The 25,070-nt window shown below is 39.6% G+C and overlaps 1 protein-coding gene across 1 annotated transcript in view; it reads left to right on the top strand.

The window, feature by feature from the left end:
• Window positions 1-1,639: 1,639 nt before the first annotated feature.
• ABCA12 (ATP-binding cassette, sub-family A (ABC1), member 12) overlaps window positions 1,640-25,070 on the top strand; it is a 224,601-nt gene continuing 201,170 nt past the window's right edge. Inside the window, exon 1 of the mRNA XM_006891919.1 lies at window positions 1,640-1,708. Within this exon, the coding sequence (XP_006891981.1) occupies window positions 1,640-1,708 (69 nt within the window). The remainder of the gene's footprint in view (window positions 1,709-25,070) is intronic.

Consider the following 25,070-nt stretch of genomic DNA (forward strand, 5'->3'; position numbering starts at 1 on the left):
ATTGAAGCTCAGCATCAAGAAGACAAAGACTTTCACCAGTGGGCAAATTGGCAGCATGATGGTAGATGGAGAAGAGATTAAGGTTGTTAGCAATTTCAGTTTCCTTGGCTCCACAATCAACACTCTTGGAACTAACAATTAGGAAATAAAAAAGATGTATTGCATTAGGGAAATATGTTGTCAGGGACCTCTTGGAAGTGCTAAAGAGCAATGATGTGAGTCTAGAGACTAAGGTGCACCTGATTCAGGTCATAGTCTTTGCAATTACTTGCTATATATCAGAGAGCTGAACCAAATATGACAGAAGAAGAATTTGAGTGGTGATGTTGGAGAGGAGTACTGACCAGAAAACAAACAGTTCTTTCTTGGAGAGGATGAAACCAAGCTGAGCCTTAGAGGCAAGAACACGGTCAGGAGGAACCAGCCCTTGGAGAAGGACCATGCTTGGAAGGGTGGAGGGACAGTGTAAGAGAGGAAAACTTTGGATGAGATAGATTGACACAGTAACTGCGATAATAGGTGTAAGTGTCTCAAAAGACAATGAGATTGGCTCAGAATAGGCCAGGGTCAGAGCTATTGTGCATAGGGTCACGTAGAGTCATGAGCAACTCAGTGGCACATACCAACAGAATAGTTCTGTTCTACCATGAACTAACAAATAGCCCAGGGCAGCCTATGTATCCTGTGGTCTTGAGGACTAAAGCAGTAAGACTTTCCTATAATAGAGTCATAAATCCCCACCCCAGTCAGAGGCAATCTACTGAATACCACTTCTATCACTTGTGCCACTTGTGCCGGTCTTTTATTTTCTGTATCATGCCTACCCTGATAAAGGGTGATAGGAGGTGGAACCTAGCCAACTTAGTTACTTCATCTGAAATCAAAGCAATACACTTGAGATTGACGATGGAGACTTCCTGTATTCTCTCTATGAATGGGCTGAGGTTCAATGTGTCGCAGCTGAGCTCTAGGCTTATTTACTTAAACTGTGTTAACAACAAGAGATCATATGAGAGTCACTGGGTCCAGAGACGATGCTGAGAGTCTGGAAAGTGCTCTTTGTGTCCTGCCTCTGCTACAACAGGCACTGTGTGTGGTAATGAAGGCAAGATAATGTAGGACAAGTCCTACTGGCCTGGCAAGGGTCCCACCTAATTCCTTATGACGCGCCCGGCGCAGGTGACACGTTCTCTAAGGTGTGGATAGGCAGTTAATTTCATGACGAGTAGGAGGTGTGGGTTCAGCTTGGTGTGTGAGTGTGTGTGTGTGTTTACAGAGAGACATTATCTGAATGACAGTCATTCTCCTTGGAGTGGAAGCTTCCTGCAGCAAGCAGCAATTGGATGCTCTTTGGAATAAGCAGACTCGACTGGACAGTAGTGATCTGGGTCCTGTTTCTGAAGAAAGACTTGGTTGAGAAGACCTTCTCAGTCAAAAATTGACTTGAAGGGAGGAAATCCAACAGGAAAGAAGAAAAAAAAAATTTACAAACTCCTGTGGGTTTCTTACCCCAACCCTCATAAAAGCTATGCCGTGAAAAGGCTTCCAGCCCACTGACAAATAGCAAGTTAAACAAGGATAGCAATTCTTCTGCTGTGGTGGAAAGGAAAGGAATTACCCTGTCCAGAGTGTTTAAAGGATGGCTTCCCAGTTTCACCAACTTCGGATCCTAGTCTGGAAAAATTGGCTAGGTGTCAAGAGGCAGCCGGTGAGTAAAATGTCAGAGCAAAGGGGTGGTGGTGATGGTGCTGAAGCAATACTCCTAGATTAACCAAAAAATGTGAGTCAATAATGTGTAGAAAGAAAAGTTTTAAGGTATTGTCTAAAGCAAGAAATAAGTGATTTAGAATTGATCCTTGTATCTGTCTTATAGCTAATGGGGCACGTCTAAACACGTCCCCAAAGCAGCCTCTTGATTTCAGTATATCAAAAGAGTAAACCAGGACAGGCCCTGGGCCAAAAAAAAAGGCAAAAGATGCCTCTTGCCACTGGTTGAGCTGGGACTAGCATTGAATTCTGGACTCAGGCCAAAATACTCTTCTAAATGAATTTGTTAAAAATGAAATGGTGAAGTATAAGAAGTGTCAGATAGTAGATACGAAGACTGGAGAGAATGTAGTTGAAATTCAAAAGCTTGGTTGAAAAATAAGATATGAGATGGAACTAGCTTGCAAGGAAGAAAGTATGAAAGCTGTTGGTGTGGAAAAAAACCCCGCATTTAATATGTAAAAATAATTTACTGTGAATGCCAAGCAAGGGTGAATGTGTGTGTCATGCTTCAAAAGCCTTGCTCCATCATTGTAAACCTACAGCCTTTATTTCTTCAGCTCACTGTGACATCTCCGTGTCTTCACATGGATGTTTGCTTTTTTAATTACAAAAGCAGGGACTTTTGTCTCTCCAGATAGGAACCTAGGGAAGTAAAAAAAAAGCCATTGGCTTCAGCGGTGGGTTGTCTTGGGTTCAGAAGAATGTTTGAAAACCAGAGAAATCCAAATAGCCGTTCTTCATATTTCATATTAGAGTGATAATTAGAAGCCTGGAACCAAGACTATAAATATTATGCAAATAATAAGATAAATATTATGCAAATAATGTGCATCACAGAAATGAATGTGATTTCCCCCTTTACACTTTATATCCTTTTATGCTTGCCTGTAATGCTTCACACCATCCTTATTTGCTTTGATGTATATTTTAAAAGAGGTGAATTAAAAAAACCCACCAATACCCACTCCCCCCTGAAAACCGAACCCCCAAAAGAGAAGCGAATCATTGTTCACTTATCTTTGCTAATTTTGGGAGTAGGGTTAAACAACTATAAGGCATTTTGGGATTGAGTTGTGTGGAATCTGGACATAAAAGGATAAAACTAACAATATTTTTGTTTCTTAACTGGAACGAGCATCTACAAAAGAAAAACTTCTTGTAATTATCATAGGATAGGTTCTGTGTAGAATTAAGCAGGGAACGAGTTCAGGGGAGACAGATGAAGTCAGTGGGTGAAGAGAGTACCTAACTCACTTCTCAATGGTATAAGACCTGAATAGAAAGCAAAACAAAACACATTTGTTGCTACTGACTCGTAGTGACCTGCTGGATAGAACAGAACGGCCCACAGGGAATTCCAAGGCTGTACATTTTTACTGGAGCTGGTTGCCACATCTTTATGCCAGGCATAAATGGAACAGCATGCTGTGATTTATTGGAGTTGTAATTTCCCCATTTGTAAAATGAGCATGAGATCTCCTCTATCTAACTCATAGGATGGAAGGACCAGATGTATTTTACAAAGTTTTATAAATGGTGATGCACAGATTGCATGTAGTCCCAGGGTTACAGATGTGTGACTTACATATAACCGGATAGCTACCAACCAATTTCTAAAAAGTCTGTTATGTTAAAAATTCAAGGTACACACAATGGTTCACAATAACAAGTGGGTATGATTTTGTGGTGCATGTAAAATATTATTATACTGTATCATTAGGTTAACAATATTTAGTGTATATGGAAGTATCTATTTACTCATTTTTTTCTTGGGCCTGGTTTTAATTGTTTTTGGTCAAACATTCTTCTAAGTGGTATAGCACTGCTCTGTCCATTGGCTGTATAGAGGTGACTCATGGTGGCTGTGATGTTAAACACTGTGACACTAATGTATCAAATGTGATAATGGTTACCCATGGTGGACAGTGTTTGGTGGCGCTCCCCAATTAAAATAACCTTGGAAGCAGGAGTGGCATCCACTTCCAAAATAGCTTGCCTCTGGAAACCCTTTGAATTTGGTGAAACTATGAAAGTTATACAAGTGTTCAGGTCTTTTGTTCTTAGGGTCACTATGAGTCACCTATGACTCGACGGCAATTAACAACAACGTATACCATTTACTAAGACACACTTAACCGATACTTGATCCAAACTTTGTCTAACTGTTCTGATTTATGTACAAATTGTAGTTAAAAATGGATTTATGAGCTGGTGGGGAGGGGTGGGCAGGGAGAAAATTGCGGCAGTGAATGAATGGAAATCCAAAACCTCTGTAAAAAAAAAAAAATAGAAAAGAAAGAAAATGGATTTATGATAGAAATTGAATTCATTTGTAATCTAGGGACTGTCTTTATTGAGGGATTTGGAACATTAAATTATTGAGAAATTCAGGACAAACTTTGTGTCATGTTTTATTTAAATCGCTGAGTGAAAGGATATCCAGGAGAAGGAGATGTTGGAAAGAGGAAGAAATTGACAATAAGTCTTTACTTCTTTATCTATTGGCTAGGAATTCAGTAAGCATACACACATACAGACTAACTCAAGTTTTGTATGTTATTGCCAAAGAACTTAAAGTTGAGATTTACATTACAACTCTGTTACTTATAAATGAATTCAAAACAAGGTAAGGTCAATGATTTCTTTTTTAATTGCAAGAGCTTACACTTAGAGATTTTTAATGGCAAGTCTTCTCCTAAACTAGAACGTCACTGGTATATTATTTTATACTACCTTCTGATTCTACATTTTTGTCAATTTCTGCTGAAGTGAAGGCACATTTCGAGGAGATTCAAGTTGGGCTCGGCAACAAAATTTCCACCATGATAGCTGGTTTGTTCTCATTTTGCCACAATTGCTAAAAATGTCGCTACTCAATTAATTGCACTTGTACCTAGAACAGAATATAGGAGCTGTAAATTCCTTTAGAGGCGTAAAAGAATTCAGAACTTAAGTGCAAATTGTGAGAATTAAAGCTGGGACAGGAAGTGAGGTCAAAATTTCAAAATTTAGGGCAATGTAGAAAACTCACTTCAGTCCTCCTAGCTAACCATGAGGTACATGAGAGAGTTCTTACTTGTAGAAGAGGGAGCACGTGCACATGCACGCGTGCGCGTACACACACACACACACACACACACACACACACACACACACACACAGTTTTACCCAAAGCTAATTCCATCTTTTAGCTGTAAAGAAAATTTAAGACACAGGTGCAAAGGCTATGTGTATGTGGCGGTGTCACATAAAAGGAAAGAATAAGAAATAAAGAGGTTAGAAATAGAATCAGAGATATAAAATGTGAGAATATTTTTTTTAAATGTGAAAAGATAAAATACAAGTACATTAGAGGACAAAGTATTTGAAAAGAGAGTGCATATAAATTTAGAAGAGGACATAGTGTTGATGTGGTGGCTGTACTTTTTTCATTCATAAAACGGCCATTTAAATGGAGAATATTTTTAGCCACACATTTATGACTATTCCCAAAATTGCAATTGAAACATATCCTTTTGTACCAGGAAGCTAGCATTAACTTATATAGCACTGGAAACATATAATGTTTATAGAATGTTAATGACCACAGGTAATGACCATTTCTTTTTAAGAGGTCAATCAGACATTGTGTGTATTGTGATTGGTGCTGGGGTACAGAATGTAGATGAATCATTGGTTTTTAAAGGAAGACAGTACTAGAGAAAGGTTCTAGAGGAAGAACTTAGAAAGTTCTTAATGGAAAGGCAAATAATACTCAAGAACAAATTAAAATATCAAATAGAGTTGTTATTAAAACAGTAAGCCCAATTGGAGATAAGAAAAGAATATTTATTGTAGAAGGTTATGATGTAGCGGGTGAGAAAAGAATAGTTGTGTTGTTGTTGTTGCTTTGTACCACATTGTTGTTGTTAGGTGCTGTTGATCCCGAACCCAGTCCTATCCTGTGCTATCCTCACACTTCTTAAACAGGAGCCCATTGAAGCAGTGATTATATCAGTTCACCTGGTTGAAGGTCTTCCTCTCCTTCACTCGTTCTGTTTTCAAGCATCTTGTCTTCTCCAAGGAATAGCCCCTCCAAGCAACCTTGACTGACATATGTGAGGCAAAACTTGATCATCTTTTCCTCCAAAGAGCATTCTGGCTGTCTCTCTCCACGACATGTCTATTTGTTCTTTTGGCAGGTCCATGGGATATCCAGTACTATTCTCTAACATCACAGCTCAAAAAAATACATTTTTCTGTCATCCTTATTCATTGTCTAGCTTTCAGATGCATAGCAAGTATTGGAAAGACCATGGCCTGAATCAGATGCACCTTAGTCCTCAAACTGAGATCATTTCTCACTCAGAAGAGACTTTGAAAATTTCACTCAAGAGCTGAATATCTGAAACAAAGGGAAAACATGTTGAAGAAAAAAGCTGAAATGAAGACTATTATTGCTGATGTCAGATGAGTCTTGCCTGAAAACAAGAGAACACTGAAAGATGTTTATGTTTTTTTAGCTATGAAAACACCTTCAACTGTGTTGATTATAAAACAATGTAGATCATATTGAGAAGAACTGTAATTCTAGAACTCTTAATTTTGCTTGTGGATTCTGTACCCAGACTAAGAAACACTAGTCTGAGGATAATTAAGGAACATGACATGTTTTACGATCAGGAAAGCTCTGCTTCAAGGTTGTATCTTCTCACCATCTGCATGCTGAAGAAATAAACTGAGAAACTGTACAACATGAAGGATGGGATGAAGACTCACTGAAACCTGCAATATGCAAATAACATTGTTTGCAGAAAACAAACACTTGAGGCACTTTCTGAAGATACTTGAAATGTTAAATCTTCAGTAGGGTTTAGAGCTCAATACAAAGAAAACAGAATTCCCATACCTGAATCCACAGCACGGTAAACTATTGATGTCAAGGATTTTATTTTACTTGACTCCACAATCAACAGCCATGGAGAAATAGTCAAGAATTCAAAAAGTACTGCAATGGGAGACTCTACTATTGAGGACCTCTTTAAAGTGCTAACATGTTAGGATGTCATTTTAATAAGGAAGGTGCTCCTAACCCAATTTTAATTACCTCATATGCACATGCAAAGGTGCCATCGGTTTAGCTTTAACTCACACCAACTTTATGTGCAATAGAAAGAAACTGTTGATTCTCTTCTAGCTTCATAATCTGTCTTCTGCTTACTGTTGCAGCCAGGGTGTTAGTTGACCTTGTTGAAGGTCTGTTTCTTCCTGACTAACACACTACTTTCCCAAGCACAATGTCTTTCTCAAGGTAGACGATCAAAACCTTTGAATTGCAGTGGTAGTGAAGAATAGTGACTATAGCAGGGACTGTCAAAAGAAAGACATATCTGTCTTAGAAAAAGTGCTGATAGAAAGCTCCTCACAAGCAAGGACGATGAGACTCTGTCTCACATTCCCTGCGCGTGTTATCAGGAGAAACCAATACCTTGAGAAATATATTATGCTTGGGAAAGTAGTGGGTCAGTCAAGAAGGAGCAGACCTTCAACAAGGTCAACTAACACCTTGGCTGCAATAATGGGTTTAAGCAGAAGAGAAATTATGAAGCTAGAACTGAATCAACAGAGTTTCATTTTAGTGTTCATAAAGTTGGCATGAGTTAAAGCTGAATTGATGGATGGCTTCTAAAACCAACCTTAATTTCAAGGACCCCAGAGAGCTCGTAGAAGAATGCCTATACCAGGAGAATGCAAGTTTGTGCTTTATTCACTGTACAAAGGCATTTTATTGTGGGGATCATAACAAATGATGGCTAACGTTGAGAAGAATGGGAATCTCATAGCACTTGATTGTGCTCATGTACCTAGACCAAAACACTATTGTGTGAACAAAGCAAGGGAACACTACATAGTTTAAAATGATGAAAGGTGTGTGTCTGTAATGCTGGGCAAATTATTTGAGAATATGGACTTTTTGAAGAAGAATGTAGCATCAAGATTGGAGGAAGATTTATCAAAACCATTCGTTATGCAGATGATACAATCTTGCTCGCTGAAAGTGAAGAGGACTTGAAGCACTTGTTGCAGATCAAACATTGCAGTCTTCAGCATGGATTGCATCACAATGTCAAGAAAACAAAAATGTTCACCACTGGACCGATAGACAGCATCATGATAGATGGAGAAAAGATTGAAATTGTCAATGACTTCGTCTTACTTGGATACACAAATATAAATGCTAACAGCAGCCACGAGATCAGAAGACATAGTGTACTGCGAAAGTCTGTAGTCAAGAATTTCTCAAAGATATTGAGGAACACTGATATCTGCTTGAGGACTAAGGTGTGCCAATTCAGGCCATGATCTTTGTAATCTCAGCTATGCTGCTGAGAGATAGACAATGAATAAGGATGACAGATGAATGAATGCCTTTTAATTGTATGAACTGTCAAGAGAAGAAACAAGTATGTCTTGGAGAAGGTGCAGTCAAGTGCCCCTTTGAGGCAAATATGATAAAACTTTGTCTCACATAATTTGGCCGTGTTGTTCAGAGAGGCATGTTGTCCTTGGAGAGAGACATCATGCTTGGGAAGGTGGAGAGATGACGAAAGAGAAGAAGACCCTCAACCAGGTAGAAGGACAGAGTGACTGCAGTAATGGGCTGGAGGGTGTCAGAGATTATAAAGCATGCACAGGATAGGACACTTTTCAGATCTGTTGTTCACAGGGGCACTATGCATCATTCTCATCTTGAAGGTACCTAATAACAGCAGAGAGTTTGAGGGACTTAAAACTAATTCTCTTCTGCTGCCTTTTTATTGCTTCTGAGTTAAGTTTTCTTTCCTGACTTAGTGTGATTCCTGATCAGAATATAGCCCACCAAGAAAGAGACCCGATAGCTGCTAATGAGGTTTTAGAGGCAGCCGATTTGAAAATATTATTGGCAATATAATTTCTCAATTACATTGCAAAAATTAATGCTAATGGAAAACCAAGAAAATACACTCTTAAACACCATCAGAAATGTTAGGTACAAGAGAAAGTCAATTAGATACAGCTGCTTCCCTGCTGGGTTTGTAATTTAACTGTAAAAAAATAAAGGAAAAATGAGAATATGATCCACTGGAGATGGTTAGCAACAGTGTGGCTCACATAATGAGATTATTCTTAATGGTAGGAAGCTGGCCGAGGACAAGTCCTTAAACTAAAAGACTAGATACTGCAAGAGTTTCTCTTCTTTTAGGAAGACTTTAAAAATATTCTTCACAGCTAAGTCAGAACTGACTCACGGCTGACCTTCCATTGGGTTTTGGGAGTTGCAAATCACAGGAGAAGAGCTTGCCTGTATTTTTGCTGAGTTTGTACTGCCAGAGAGGGGTGGCCTTTGGATTAGCAACCTGACTCTCTGTGGAAAAAAGGGATTCTAAATTCACATACCAATGAGTAACTTCAGATCTCTATAAAAGTGGAATCTAAAAGTAGGTTCCCAACCTCAGGAAGAGAAATCTGTTTGTGCAGTTCCCATTGTAATCCTACAACCAGAAGATTAAGTTCAGTCTGCTAGAACCTACTCTTCTATCACAGACATTCTTAGGATTTGCTGGACTTTAGATACTTTGGATCCAGTTGGCCGCTCCCCTACTTTGCTTCTTTGAGTAGAATAAGAAGAAAGGTTCCTTTCAAAATATTGGAACAGACTGGCTTATGCTTAAAGAGAATTTTTAAGGTGAAACTATTTTTAATTCAATCCTAATCTCAAATGTAGATATAAATCAGATTAACATAAATTTGAAACCTAATTAAAAGCCCCAAATTAAAAAAAGGTCTGCTTTTACACACGTGGGATCATGATAAGTCAGAAGTAATTTGATGATGACTGCTGGTTACTATTCTACCCTAGTTTATGTTGTTGTTGTTATGTGCCATCAAGTAGCCTATGTACAACAGCCCTAAATCGTGCTCTATCCCTTGCCAATCTTATTGTCTCCAACACACCTATCCCCATTACCCGAGTGACTGTATCAATCCATCGCATTGAGGTTCTTCCACTCCTGCGCTGTCCCTCCACCCTCTCAAGAATGATGTCCTTCTCTAAAAACTGATTCCACCTTGCAAAATGTCCAAAGTCTGTCAAATGAAACTTCAGAATCCTTGCCTCCAAGGACCAGCCTGGCTTCACCCTCTCCAGGACGAACCTATTTGTTTTCCTAGCAGTCCATGGTATATTCAATACTTTTATTCAGCATCACAGCTCAAAGGCATCAATTTTCCTTCTATCCTCCTTAGTTAGTCATTGTCCAGCTCTCTGATGCATAACTAGTAATGGCAAAGACCATGGCCTGTATCAGTCACACCTTAGTCTCCAGACTGACATCATTGCTATAAGACATTAAAAAAATTACAGCCTGTTCTTCAAAGATGCTGCATATAAGGTGCAATTTTTATTTTATATTACTACAAACTTGACATATAAAAACCCAATGCTGTGAATTCATTGTACAATTGAGGTCCCAGCTATTTAAAGAAGACCTTCCATCTGAATAATCTTAATGCCTCATCCCATTGCCATAAAGTCCGTTTCAATTACTGTTGGTCATAAAGGACATAATAAAACTACTCCACCAGGTTTCCAACGCTGTAATCAGACGGCCACTTTTTTCTCCCCGCAGTGTGGCTGCTGGATTCAAATTAGTAACCTTTCTGTTAGCAGGTGAACAATTAACCACTGTTCCACCAGGGCTTCTTTACTGTACAATTCACTTAACAATTAATGGCTTATATGTTTCAGGCTTTTAAAAAAATTTTTCTTTTAACCTCTTCTAGAACTATACCATTTCCTCTCTCACGCCCCTTAATTGCTCACAAAATTTAGATCTACTTGTTCATTATCATTTCAGAGGGCAGCAAATATGCATATTTCATTAATTTCATCAGTCCATAAAACTAATCTAATAAAGATGACACAGACATGAGAACCCTGGAATAAATCAGAATAAATGATTGGCTTAAATGGGGAGGGGGAAAGTCTGTTATTTCTTAAAACTTATTGATGTCTAGTAGGAATGGATGCATAGCTGACCTTGCTTTGGTTTCAAAGGTTGTGAATCACATGGGTGAAGATTGCCCAGCTTTTTCTCTTGGCTTTGCTGCTGAATTTGAGTGATCAGAGGCCAGGCTTACCAGCATAGTTCTCCACAGACTACACGACATAGAAAATGTACCCATATTCAAAATATATTTCTATGTATTTGTTTGGACTTCAGACAACCTTGTTGATCCCTGCTTTAAAGAGATTATGTATGTGGGCAGCAATACTCGTTAGGAGAAAGTCTTCATAACAGAATTCTGCACCACTTTTATTTTCTCACTTGAGGCGCGAATCCTCATGTGACCATCACAGTCTAATCATCTCTGACTTATAGGACAATACAAAAAAGAAAAGAATAAAAAAGGAAGAGACAGTAGACTTTATAGACAGAAGGTTGGCCAACTTTTATTTCCAAATCTGCAATAAAAAATTATGATTCAAGGTTATATGAAGACCTTTACATGACAGTCAGAGCATTAATAGACTGAATTAATAAATGTATAATATTCAGATCAAAGAGAACTAGTGCTCTCTTCTGTAGTGGTTGGGTTGTATTGCCTGACAGCTAAAAGGAGAGGTGCCACGCCAACTCCACCACTTGCTGGGTGAAATAAAGGGGATATTTCGTCTCTCCTCGTTTCTATTTTCTCATCTCTTTTGCAGCCTAATCCATAGAGGCTTGCACTCCTAACCCCAAAGCTGCTGGAGGGTCAATTCTGACTGGACAGCAGAATGAGATTTGGCAAGGAGGAGTTATCCTGGGGAAATATACTTTGAAATTGTACTTAACAAAGAATTGTTGAAGATTCTGGGGCTGACACCTATGAAAAGGAGAAGCCTTTCTCAATTCTCAAATTTTTGCAGGATTCGCATGTGGGAAAAGAGCTCAAACTCAGAAGGAATGAGAGGCAGCCATAGACAGGTAGATTTCACTATGACATAGATAATAGGAGCTATTCAATAATAAATACATATTTATAAACAAGTCTGTAAGAGGAGGAGTCTGTAGGGAGTTGCGCTGCTAACCCAAGGGTGATTTAAAGCCTCTGAAACCCTGCTGCGTGTGGAGTCAGTGAGCAGTTGATTCCAAATCAATGAGACTGAGAATGAGTTTAAGAGTTTTGTTTTTGTTTTTGGAGAGGATTTCAAGTAGAGCCTGGATAACATATTGCAGTGATGTTTTCCACAACCCTCCACGTGCCAGTCGTTCTGGACGTGTTTCTGTTCTTGGAATATTCTCCCTTCTTTCCCATCTGTGAACCCTCACCAATGTTGAAAGACTCATGCTTCTTTTCACACCCTACCCAACACCTTCTGCCTGACCCTTTTTCACCTTTCAGATTTTAGAATCAGTTACTTCCTCTCCTACCCGTGACTTCCTGTATCATAACTTATCCATTACATTCAGTTCTGATTGTTATTTTAATGTAGATTTCCCTCTAAAAACTGGATACCATCAGTCAGATCTGACCCTCCAGAGGGTTTTCAGAGGTAGTCGTCACCCGGGAGGAAATGGCCAGTCCTTCTCCCAGGAAGCAGCGGAAGGATTCTGACCACATGCTTTCAGGACTGCAGCGCAGATCCTTAGTGCTAAATTTCTGTTGCATTAATGAATTAATAAACCTTACAGAAATTACCGCATTGTATACTGAACTTCAGGTTCCCATGACTCTATGATTTCAAGAAGGGGAATAAAGAATCATTATATTAGTATTCTACCGGTTATAAAAAGTTTGGTGAAGTGATCTTCATTGCAATTTGAAACTTATACTGTAATTTAGTATCATTTACTTTTGATATGTTGTTGTTGTTGTTGTTGTTATGTGCTGTCGAGTCGTTTGTGACTCATAGTGACCCTATGTACAACAGCCCTAAACCCTGCTCTATTCTGTGCCAATCGCACTGCCTCTGACACACCCATCCCGATTACCCCAACCACTGAATCAATCCACCTCATAGAGGGTCTTCCCCTCCACCCTCCCAAGCATGATGTCCCTCTCCAAGGAACTGCCCCTCCTTGCAACATGCCCAAATGATGTCAGACGAAGCCCCAGAATCCTTGCCTCCAAGGAGTTGCTTGGTTTAATCCTCTCCAGGATGAATCTGTTTGTTTTCTTCGCAGTCCATGGTATATTCAATACTCTTCTCCAGCACCACAGCTCAAAGGCGTCAATTCTCCTTCTGTCCTCCCTAGTCATTGTCCAACTTTCTGATGCATAACAAGTGATTGAAAAGACCATGGCCTGTATCAGGAGCACCTTAGTCTCCAGAGAGACACCGTTGCTCTTGAGTACTTTTGATATAGGCAATTCCAAATTATGACAAATGAGCAATGATCACAGGCAGAAACACTTTACCTTAATGCAGAGCATGGAAACACTGCATGGTACAGAAGCAGGAAAGGAGTGTGTCAGGGATGTGTCCTTTTCCCACACCTTTTCAACCTGTATGCAGAACAGATCATTTGAGAGGCTGGAATTTATGAGGAGGGATGTGGAATCAGGCTTTGAGAAAGACTCATCAACAACCTGCATTAAGCAGATTACACAGTCTTACTGCTGAAACTGAGGAGGACCTGAAGCATTTGCTGCAGGTGGTCAAGGACTATACTCTAAAATATGGATTGAAACTCAGCATCAAGAATATGAAGATTCTCACCACTGGGCCAAATGGCAGCACCGTGATAGATGGAAAGATATTGGAACCAGCAGTCAGGAAATCAAAAGACAAATTGCATTAGGAAAATCTTCTGCCAGAGACCTCTCCAGAGTGCTGAAGAGCAAGAATTTCTGTCTAGAGACTAAGGTGAACCTGATCCAGGCCATGATCTTCACACTTACTTGCTATGCATTAGAGTGCTGGATGATGACCAAGGATGACAGAAGAAGAATTGATGCCTTTCAGTTGTGGTGCTGGAAAAGAGTACTGAACATACCATACATTGCCAAGAGAACTAGGAGGTCTGCCCTGGAGAGGGTGAAACCAAGCTGATCATTGGAGGCAAGGATTCTGAGACTCTCTCTCACATACTTTGGGCAGGTAGCCAGGAGGGACCAGTCTTTGGAGAAGGATATCATGCTTGGAAAGGGGTTGAGGAGCAGGGCAGGAGAGGAAGATTCTGGATGAGATGAATTGACACAATAACTGCGATAGTGAGGGTAGGCGTGTCAGAGACAGTGAGATTGACTCAGGATGGAGCAGAGTTCAGAGCTTTTGTGTTTAGGGTCACTATAAGTTGTAGTTGACCACCACCACAACAACAGCAAGCAAAACTAGAGAATACATTTGTGCAAGGAGTACAAACTTAAGTGTAGGAAAGTATAAGTGCATGAAGTGAGTTGGTATAAGACAGTGGCATCATGCCAGGAGAAGTAGAGGAAGACCCTCAACAAGGTGGATTGACACAGTGCCTGCAGCAATGGGCTTGAGCATGGCAGAGATCATGAGGAAGGCACATGATAAAGCAAGGTTTCCATCTCTTGTTCATGGGGTCACTGTGGTTTCTCCTTTGTGGGAAAACTGTTTTGTCTTTTGTGACTTACCTATGGGTTGGTGGTTCAAACCCACAGCAGTGCTTCCAAAGAAAGGCCTGGTGACCTACTTCATTTGTTCTTTATATTATAGTCATTGTTGACCATCATTGAATGGTCCCCCAACCCATAAAGTCACAGAACAGAACTGTCCCATGGAGTTTTCTTGGCTGGAATCATTATAGAAGCAGTTTGTTAGGTGGTTTTTATTCCTGAAAGAAAGTTCATTTGCTGAGATAGTTCAAATGGTTAGTAGCTGATCACAAATTGCTTTCACCATCAACTCTGGAAAATCCAGTGGAGCAGTCCTTCTTTGTAGCACACAGGATAGCTGTGAATCAGAATCAACTTAACAGCAGTGATCTATGCTTTGCAATTGCTTGTTTTCATAGTGAACTGAACTATACCTACCCATCTGACGGTATTGAGATTCTATTAAGAACAGCAATGACAGAAACCAAAGAAATCTGTCTAGGCTAAACAAAAATACCTCTGTCCTTCTAATGGGGCTTAGCTACCATAAGCCTGTGATCTCTGCTTCAGGGTATTAAAGACAGTAGCAACAATCAAATGTATGAAATCCCTGAACTATTACTTCAAGTAAATATCTCAAATTTTTAAAATAGTAATGCTTATAAATGTAAGCTTTATCTGCTTTTTCGCATCTTTCAGTTTACCTTTCAGCAAAAATAACTGTAAAAAAAAAAAGTAGCCACAAACAGAATTGGATCAACAGCAGAAATGAAAGATTTTGAACTTGGTATTGAGGAGTTGAATATCTTAAAGTTAAAAGTGTGTGCTAGTCCTGATTTTTAAATAATTAGTAGATCTGTGAGGACTTTACATTTAAGATAATGGCTAAATGTAAACAAATGTTCCACAGATAACCACCTTATGTCCCTCAGGATGAAACGTGTATCATTCTTATAATTGTTTCTTGAACCCATTATTGTAGGTGATGTGTCAATCATCTCATTGAGGATTTCCCTGGTTTTGGTTGACCCAGTTTGATCAACATGATGTCCTTCTCTAGGGACTGATTCCTCCTGATAACACGTTCAAAATGTATAAGATAAATAAATGCTTCCAGGTAATTCTATTTTGCGAGTGTTACAGCAGAATACCTTTGAAAATTTGCATTAGCATTTATATCTGGTTCAATCACTGAACTGCTCAAAGCTTACACTTGAATGATAACCTTCCTGAGAACAAAGTCTTTGAGACGTGTGACCTGTCATTGTGAATTCCCTGGATGTGTTGGGATGCTAATGAAAAGTTGTTGTTTCTATGTACTGTCAAGTCGAACTGACTCCTAACTGACCCTCCGGCTGGTTTTCAGGGGCAGTAAGTTGCACGGAGGAAATTGCCCATCTTTCTCTAATGGGGCAGCTAGATAGGATTCAAACTGGGTGCCTTCGTGTTGGCAGCGCGGCAGGCAGGCCAAATGCACGACAGACACCGGCTGTTCCCGTGAAGACTTACAGCTTCAGAAACCAGCGGGAGGATGACCAAGATTTGGAGGTGACTCGTTAGCAGTCATTCGGAGTGATTTCCTTGCATTTGTTTATGTCTTTTCCATCACGTGGTCACAAGAGGCCAGAGTTCCTGGACATGAAACATGCTTACTTCTATCTCCCCCACTCCCCCGCTTCTTCCTCTTTGATCTTTTGTTACCTTTTTTATTTGACTTTGGATTTTCAAAAAGAAATGCATCATCTTTCTCTAGTTAGAGATCTTTGAAAAACGGGCTTTGAAACTTTTTATTTCAAAACAACTTCAAATCTAAAGAGAACTTGCAAGAACCATACAGGAAAATCTTTTGGAGCTATTTGAGAAAGAAGTCCACCTACTCTGAGCACTTCAGAACTCGTTTGCTACAAACAAAAATGTTGTTCTAAGTTTCCCAACAGCACCATCACACACTCAGATCCCATTCAAATCTTGCCAGTAGTTCCAATAATGTCCTTCACAACAGAAGGATGTAGTTTAGAATCATGTAATGCTTCTAGTATTCACATCTCCAGAGTTCTTGTAATGTTTGCTCAGTCTTTTCTTGGCTTGTGTCCTTGACTTTCATGACCTTGATGCTTTTAAAGAACCAGGACTAGTAATTTATAGAGTGTCTGCTGTTTCCTTATTCGTAGACTCTGGTTATCCATCTTTAACAGTGATTGCAGGAATGCTGGTGTGTTTTTATTATGTCATATAAACTGGTGGTGTATGGCATCAGTGAAGTAAAAAGAGAATGATCAATACCTTTTTGGGAGAAGTGAGAAAGATATTTTGAGTCCATGTACACTTTACATTCCTCTTTCACTTTACTTTTTTATTTAACTATTTAAACAACATGCACTTGAACTTGGGGATTCTAATTTATTCAGTAAGTTATTTCTTTATTATCACAACATTTTACTGAGAAAATGGTCCCAGATGGGCCAGTTAGAGGCTTCTGCAGGCTGATGTCTGAGTGTTTTTGACATGTCATCGTCACTCTTTGACATCCTCTGAGCAGACTTGTATAAGTCTTCTCTATCTCCCTCTTTCTCTCGTCTCTTTCTTTCCCCCTCAGTTTTCTATGTATATTCTCATATCGTTAGCCAAGTTTAAAGAAGTATCTTCTTAATAGCAGTAAGTATACCCAGTACTCAGGTGGCTACTGAAAGAAGCAAGCATTTCTTGGACAAATGACAGGTTCCAGAGCTGAGGCAGAGAAGGTACACAGGGAGGCTGAAGCAACATACAAAGCAAAAAGTGAAAAAGAAATAATATGTTAATGATTTTGTATCTACTCAGGAAGTTTGAAAACTAGGAATTTATGCCCCTTGTATATTCCTAATCTAGACTGTTGGGGGTCATTTGTGTTTCCTGTTTTTCTCCTCTTTCAGAGTCTCCTCATATAGAAAGAAACTGGTTATCCACTGTGGTTAGGTGTTGACGAATCTGTTACTCAGAGTGACTTGATAGCCAACAGATAGAAACCCTACCTGATCCTGGCTCATTCTCACACTGTCATCATCTAGCTCATTGTTGCGATTACTTTGTCAGCCCATCTAGTGAAGACCTTCTTCTCCTTCTCTGACCCTCTACTTTCCCGAGTGTAATGTCTTTGCCCAAGGACTGGCCCCAGTTATAACACGCCCAAAATGATGAGGTGAGATTGCTCCATTTTTATCTCTAAGGAGCGCCCTGGCTGCCTCTCTTCCAATACAGACTTGTCTGTTCCTTTGGCGGTCCATGACATATTCGCTGCTCTTTGCCAACACCACAGCTCAAAGGCATCAATTCTTCCTTGATATTCTTTATTCATTGTCCACATTTCACATGTATATGAAATAACTGAAAAGACAAGGCTTCAGTCTTCACCCTAAACCCTAGCTTTTACACTAACCATTAGTCTTTCTGCTAACATCCTTTCCCTGTAATATGTTAAAGAGGTCCTTCCTCATCATATTCACCTGTCTGTCCAATATCTTTAATGAAGCCAATTGCTTCCTGATGCTCTTTCCACTCACCGTGCAGGGAGATCTTCACCCCAATTGATCTGTGACACCTCCTCTCTGCCTACTACACTGCGGATGTCTTCTCCCTCTTCGAGTCTCACCTTCGTGTGGCTGCCAAGGTCCCAGTGGGGACTCATCCCTCGATGGGCCCTACCTATGGACTGTAGATGGAATTTTTCAGTTGGGGAAAGGGGCTAGAAAGAGAACAGAATGCAGCAGTTGAAGAAAACATAAAGCCTGGAGAAATAGAGACATTTGCCAGGATTCTTTGAGCCCCTAACCGGTTAAGAGCTTACACAGCATGCATAATGAGTCCTAAAGTTTTTGGGTTTTTTAATCTTGGATTTGCCTTTATTGGGAGAGATATTTTTTATCATTGAACATTTTCTTCTCCCTCCCCCCTTTTGTGCCCCCTTATTCAAAATTGTTGTTATATATATGATGCCTAATAATATAAGTTCTACAGTTGATGGACACAGGCTGTGGTGAGTGCATCGTGAGTGAAGTCTAGTGAACTATATAGTTAAAATAGAAGCAGATACACTCAATTTTTTAAACTTCTTCTCCTGAGGTTCTAGAATAGTCCTTATATCTCTATGTGTAAAATCAATATGTAAAACATATCTGCAAGCAAATAAAAAAAAATCACGGCTCATTGGTTTAGTATTAGGATCCTTGACACGGCATCTTCTTTTAGGTTGTTTAGAAAAATATTTAGAATGAATTGAGAGCAATCCTGCTGCTATGAAAATTTAAATTTTATTTATTTCTTGCCTTTGCAGTGACTTCATTAGTCTTAACATCCGCAGGATCACAGTGTGGTGGGCTTTGTATTTATTATCCCTCTAAAATGTACTTTTCGGAAATGGTCTCCAAGTCTCCCGGACCTGATGCCCCAGGGGAATCTTATGATAACAGATTTGATCTTGAGCTTGCTGTTACGTCTGTTTTTAACAGCATTTAAATCCTCTGAAACTACTTGATAGAGATTGCATTTTGTCTGCACAGGAGCCATGTTTAAGATGAAGTTCCAAGATTACTAAAACATCCACATGAAATTTTCAAACTAGATAATACAAAAGGCATCTGAGAGAGATTTTAGCCTTATTTGGATGTGGATGTACATTTGTCTTGTTTTAGTCACGAGTTTGACACAGAAAATGAATTGCTGTCTGTTGTCAGGTGCTCTAGAGTCGCGTATGAACCATAGTGACTCAATAAACAAAAGATCTGACCTTTGTCCTATCCTATGTCATCCTCACACTTCCTGACACATTAGAGCCCATTGCAGTAGTCACTATGTCAATCTACCTGGTCAAGGGTCTTTCTCTCCTTTGTAGACCCTCTACCTTTCCAAACATCATGACCTTTCCAAAGAAATATATTCCTAGCAATTTGGCCAAAGTATGTAAGGAAAAGTTTTTATCATCTTTGCTTCCAAAGAGCACGCTGGAGGCAGCCTCTCCAAGATATACTTGTTAGTGTTTTTGTTAGTCCACAGGATGTTTAGTGTTCTTCTCCAGCATCATACCATAATAGCAGCAATTCTTCTCCTGCCATCTTCTTCATTGTCCAGCTCTCAGATGCACAGCAAGTGAATGCAAAGATCATGGCATGAATCAGATGTACCTTAATCCTCAAACTGACATCATCACTCCTCAATAATTTGGAGAGGGCCTTAACTGTAGACTTTCCCAGTGCAAAACTCTGGTTTGCTATTAGAGTCACAAACTAAATTGGCAGTTTGTTGTGTTTTGGGAAAATGTTCTAATTGGCATAGCACTTGTCTGTCAGTTTGCTGTACTAAGATAACTTGTGTGTTGTTGTGATATTGAAAGCTATGCCACTGGTATGTCAAATGCCACAAGGGTTACCCATGACAGGTTATAGTAGAGCACTCAGATTAAGACATACTAAGAAGCAGGATTGGCCATCCACTTAAATAAGAGGCTTCTGAAAACCCTATGAACAGTAGAGGAATATTGATTAAAAAAAATGAACAGTTGTTAATACAAGGAGCAATGGGTTCTTGCAGCCTGGTGGTAAGGAGCTAAGCTTCCATCCCTAAGGTATGCAGTTCAAATCCACTCGTTGCTCCACAGAAGAAAGATGGACAAGCTCCATACAGGTAATTTACTGCTTCTGAAATGTCATTGGATGGTTAGCTATGAGTTGTTTCTGACTTGATAGTACATAACACAACACAACACATTTGGCACTAGAAAGCACTTGGTGATGGAATTGTTAAAGCACTCAATAGTTAACAGAAATCTCAGTGTTTGAACTCCCTGTTACTCTGCGGAAGGAAGATAATGCGGAAGGAAGATATAGCAGTCTGCTTTTGTAACAAATACAGTCTTGGAAATCCTATGAGGCAATTCTAGTTTATTTTGTGTGTTTACTATAACTTAGAATCTACTTGATGACAATGGAATGGAATATTAAGTCTAGTCAGATGAATACTATTTAAAAAGAATACCTATGTCCTCAAATATAAAACCAGTCAATCTACAGACATTAAAGCATTAACCTTACTTTTCATAGCCATCAAAAATAAAACTAGTACCTTATATTCAGTATCTTTGAAGTTGTTGTTGTGTTGTTGTTGTATATCATAGAGTCAGAACTGACCCATAGTTGACACTTCATTGACTTTTCAAAGGCAGTTAAACGCATGGAAAGAGATTGTCCATCCTTTTAATGCAGAGCACCTGGTGGCCTCGAACCATATGCCTTTGGGATTGCAGCACAGCTTTTTGTCACTAGGCCACCAGAGCTCTGTCTTCATAGTATAGGCTGTAATTTTTCAATGTCTCATAAACTTAAGATAGAGTAATAGCCAACAAGTTGTTACGGAGTTAGTTCTGATTTGTCAAAGCAGAACTGGGTTCCACTGGAGTCCCAATGGCTCCTTTTTAGGAAACAGGTTACCAGCATTTTCTTCTGAGGCACCTCTGAGTGAATTCAAAATACTAACTTTTTTCTTAACAGTTGAGCACATTGACTTGGCTTCTAACTTTTCACCCTCTAGGCACCAGACACCTTATATTTCATTGTTGCTGTTGTTGTTGATTGCCATTGAGTTGAGCATGGCTCATAGTGACCCTATGAACAAAAGACCTGAAACCTTTCTATAGCTATCCTCCTTTCTCCAAGTTCATAGAGTTTCCAGAGGCATGTTGTTTAGGATGTAGATGCCACTCCTGCTTCCAAACCTGTCTTCAGCTGGGAGCTCCACCAAATACTGTCCACCATGGGTAACTGTTATGGCATTTGACACCCCAGTGGCCCAAGATTCAGCATCACAGGAACCCCAGGCTATCTCAGTACAACAAATTGACAGAAGAGTGCTGTACCAGGCTATCTAAGTACAACAAATTGACAGAAGAGTGCTGTACCACTTAGAATATTCCCCCAAAATAGAATAACAACTGACTTTTAAATTCAAAGGCCCTCCACAAGGTCTTGTTGACTCTAAACAAAGAGGCTTAAATAAAAAAATAAAAAACAAACAAACAAAAAAAAACCACACCAAAAACCAAACAATATGATATGTTGTTGTTATATGACTTCAGTTGCCTGTGACCCATAGTGACCCTATGTCCAACAGATCTGACCCCTTTCTTGTCCTCAGCCAGTCTCACTAATATTTGTAGAATATTAAAACAAATTCGAAGGAAGATAAAAGAGATCTCCAGATGCATGAAAAGAGCTTCAGATACTTCTAAAAGCTACATAGACAAGTAAATCTATATCCATTCCTGTCTATATATTTCTATAACCTTTGTGTTTTTCTAATACATTTTCTGGAATGGTTCCTATCTTATTCCTCAGAGCAAGAGCAGCAAGAGTGCCTCAATGTATAAAAAAATCTTCACTTCTATATCTTGAGATTCAGGTCCTTGTCTCCCCCTCTACTTCTCAATGTGTTTGAAACTTAAAACAAGTTACACTATTATTCAGCAATCCAGGGAATTTAAAAAAAAGGCTGGATTCCGTGGTGGGTTGCTAGTCTTATCTGTGCCATGGACCTACTTGGCAATATGATGAAGTCTCTGGGCTTTCTAAGAATAATCTTTTTCAAGTAATAAAATAAAGCAAACAATTATAAATAAAAGCAGCCAAACAATGAATGATTCCACTATAAAAGCTTTAAAAAGCTGATTTGTGATATGGTACTATGTATATGTTTATAGAGCACGAAATAAAAGATCTGCTGGGGGGCCCCATACCACTGTAATTTTCATGTAGTGATGAGTGTAAACAGCACTTTGAACCACCTGCAGCAGCTCCAACGTGATTTGGAAGGAACTGTAATTCCTACTGATGACAGTCACAGACACTTCTAATAACACTGGCTTGTTGGCTGCAGTCAACACTAATGGAAATGCTACATTTCAATTACAAGCTGGTGAAAACAAAAATGCGCTCCCCCCCCCCCCCCGAAGGTATTTAACAATGCCTTAGATTCTCTCCAGGTAAAGAAAATCCACAGTTAGATAATCTCTAAGCATATTCCAACAGAACTATTCAGGGCTTTTTTCAAATTTCCTAGTCTAAATTTACCCCAAATATGGCCCATGGACCAGCAACATCAGCAGCATTATTTGGAACCTTTTTAGAAATGCAGACTTTCAGGTCCTGCCTCAGACTACTGAATGTGAATCTGCATTTTTATAAGATACCCAGGTGATTGTATATGCTGCAAACATCCTACCAATGTTTGAAAAGCCCTGCGTTCTGTCTGGATGCTTGCCAGCTTCAATAAAAGCAAACGTCTTAGCATTCCTGAGCTCCCCGGTCAATTTCTTCTGTTTCTTCAAACTTGCCCTTCTACACAAAGGGCAAGGGGCTCGTGGCAGGCCTTTATCAGCAATGAGAACAGCGCTGTTAGTGGAGAATTTAGTAGAGAATTTAGAAGAGGAGTTACTTAAAGATCAATAATTGGACGGGTTTGGATTGTCTTGGAGGAATGAAGAGCCCCAGGCAGAAAATTTGCTATTTGGCAGAAGCACATTATGCCTGAAAAGGTGGGAAGGAATGAGAAGAGTTCTGACTGCAGTAACCAGGCAGAAACATAGTTCCAAGTTTAACTTTATTAACTACAGGCAGGATTCATTCTATGTGGTTTGCTTGGTGCACTGTAGCCACGTGCCGCAGTGAATCTTTGTGTAACTGTGTATTTTTCACTGCTAGGAACCAATTTCATAGGTATACAAAGTACTAAGCAAAGTGACTTACAAATGGAATCATGTCTACCTGAACTGCCTCCAAATGAAATTTTGTATTGAAAGTTCAACACAATATACATTCTGGGAGCAACTATTTATGCCACAAAGTGAAAATGCAGGGATGAATAAGACACTGACTTAAAGGATCTCCCAAGTACTTCAGAATCAGACACAGAAACCGTTGATGATGATCATGTATTATGCTTGTGGGAGAAGCAGACAGGGGACATTATAGTGGTATAGGGAGAGCTGGTGTTAAAAAGCAAGGAAATCACTTTGAGGACTAAGGTGCGCCTGGGCCAAGCCATGGTATCTTCAATAGCTTCATCTGTATGTGAAAACTGGATACTAAATAAAGAAGAACAAAGAAGAATTGACCCATTAAAATTACAGTGTTAGCAAAGAATAACGTATATGTCATGGACAGTCAGAAGAACAAACAACTGTGTCTTGGAAAAAAAATGAAACCAGAATGTTCCTTAGAAATGAAGATGGTGAGACATTGTCTCACACCCTTTGAACAAGTTTTCAGAAGGGGCCAGTGCCCAGAGAAGGAAATCCTGCCAGGCTGAGGGTCACTGAGAAAGAGGGAGAGCCTCCTTGAAAAAGATGAATTGACACAATGCAGCAGTGAACTCACCCACAGCAATAGTTGTGAGCATGGTGAAGGAAAGGCCAGCTAGTTTTTGTTAAGTTGTATAAGTGTCACTCTTTGACAGCAAACAACATAGGAGAGTTGTACAGCACTTTCTTGTTTACATGAACTGGCTCAATTAACTTTTAATTCATTTATTCATGCAAATATTTATTCAGTAATTTATTTGTCCTACAGTATTTACTGACACCTTTTTTTTTATGACTGATTGTAAAAAGCTAAGCCCTCACGGTGGCAGAGCCCATAAGATACTGGGTTGCTAACTGAAAGGTTAGCTTTTCAAATCTACCAGCTTCTTGCAAAAGAAAGAAGGGAAAGAAGGTTGGTCTCCTACTTTTAAGATTTACAACCTTAGAATCCTGATGGAGGGTCACTATAAGTCATTGAATTGATTGTGGGTGGCAGAGAGATGACAATGAAAGTGGTTGGATAAGTATAGATGAGAATTCTACTGGGCTTTGTAGGTTCTGTTTCGAATGTTGAACCTTACCCGACACACAATTGGAGAACTGGAAAGATTGATAATGAAGAAACTGGCCAAATAGATGTCAATTCTAAGAAAACCATTCTTGACAAAGTCTTGATAGATGAGTTGCTATTGTTGTGCACCTTCAAGCTGGAACTGACTCACAGGTGACCCTCCAGTGGGTTTTCAGAGGCAGTAAATCACATGTGAGGTGATTGCCCATCTTTCTCCTGTGGAACAGTTGGTGGACTCGAACCATGTTCCTTTGGCATGGCAACAGAGCTCCTTACTATTAGACCAACAGAGTTCTCTTTATAGAAAGAGAATTCCAGATGACCGTTTCAAGGTTTTAAGCCTGGAAGTCATTCTTGTGCTCTCTTAGAAGTCTCTTACATCGTAAAGATTTCTTGTGGTTGTTTTATTAGTAAGTTTTGCAAACACTCAAATATCCAGCTTATGAATGAATATTATAGTATGAAACCCCTTTTAGTAGTAAGATTTTAGTTTCAGCCCTGTTGTTGTTATGTGCCGTCGAGTCGCCTGAGACCCATAGCAACCCTATGCACAGCAGCTCTGAAGCCTGCCATGTCCCGAGCCAGTCTCACTGATTCCGACACACCAACCTCCATTGCCCCCAGTCATTGTATCAATCCATCTCATCCAAGATCTTCCTCTCCTGCGCTGACCTTCCACCCTTCCAAGCATGATGTCCTCCAAGGAAAGGTCTCTCCTGGCCACATGCCCAAAGTATGTGAGCTGGAGATTCAGAATCCTAGTCTCCAAGGAAAAACTTTGTTTCATCCTCTCCAACACAGACTTGCTTGTTTTCTTGGCAGTCCATGGTATGTATG

The sequence above is a fragment of the Elephantulus edwardii genome, unplaced genomic scaffold, assembly GCF_000299155.1.
Source record: "Elephantulus edwardii isolate Elephantulus edwardi_28Jun2011 unplaced genomic scaffold, EleEdw1.0 scaffold00106, whole genome shotgun sequence".
NCBI classification, from domain to species: Eukaryota; Metazoa; Chordata; class Mammalia; order Macroscelidea; family Macroscelididae; genus Elephantulus; species Elephantulus edwardii.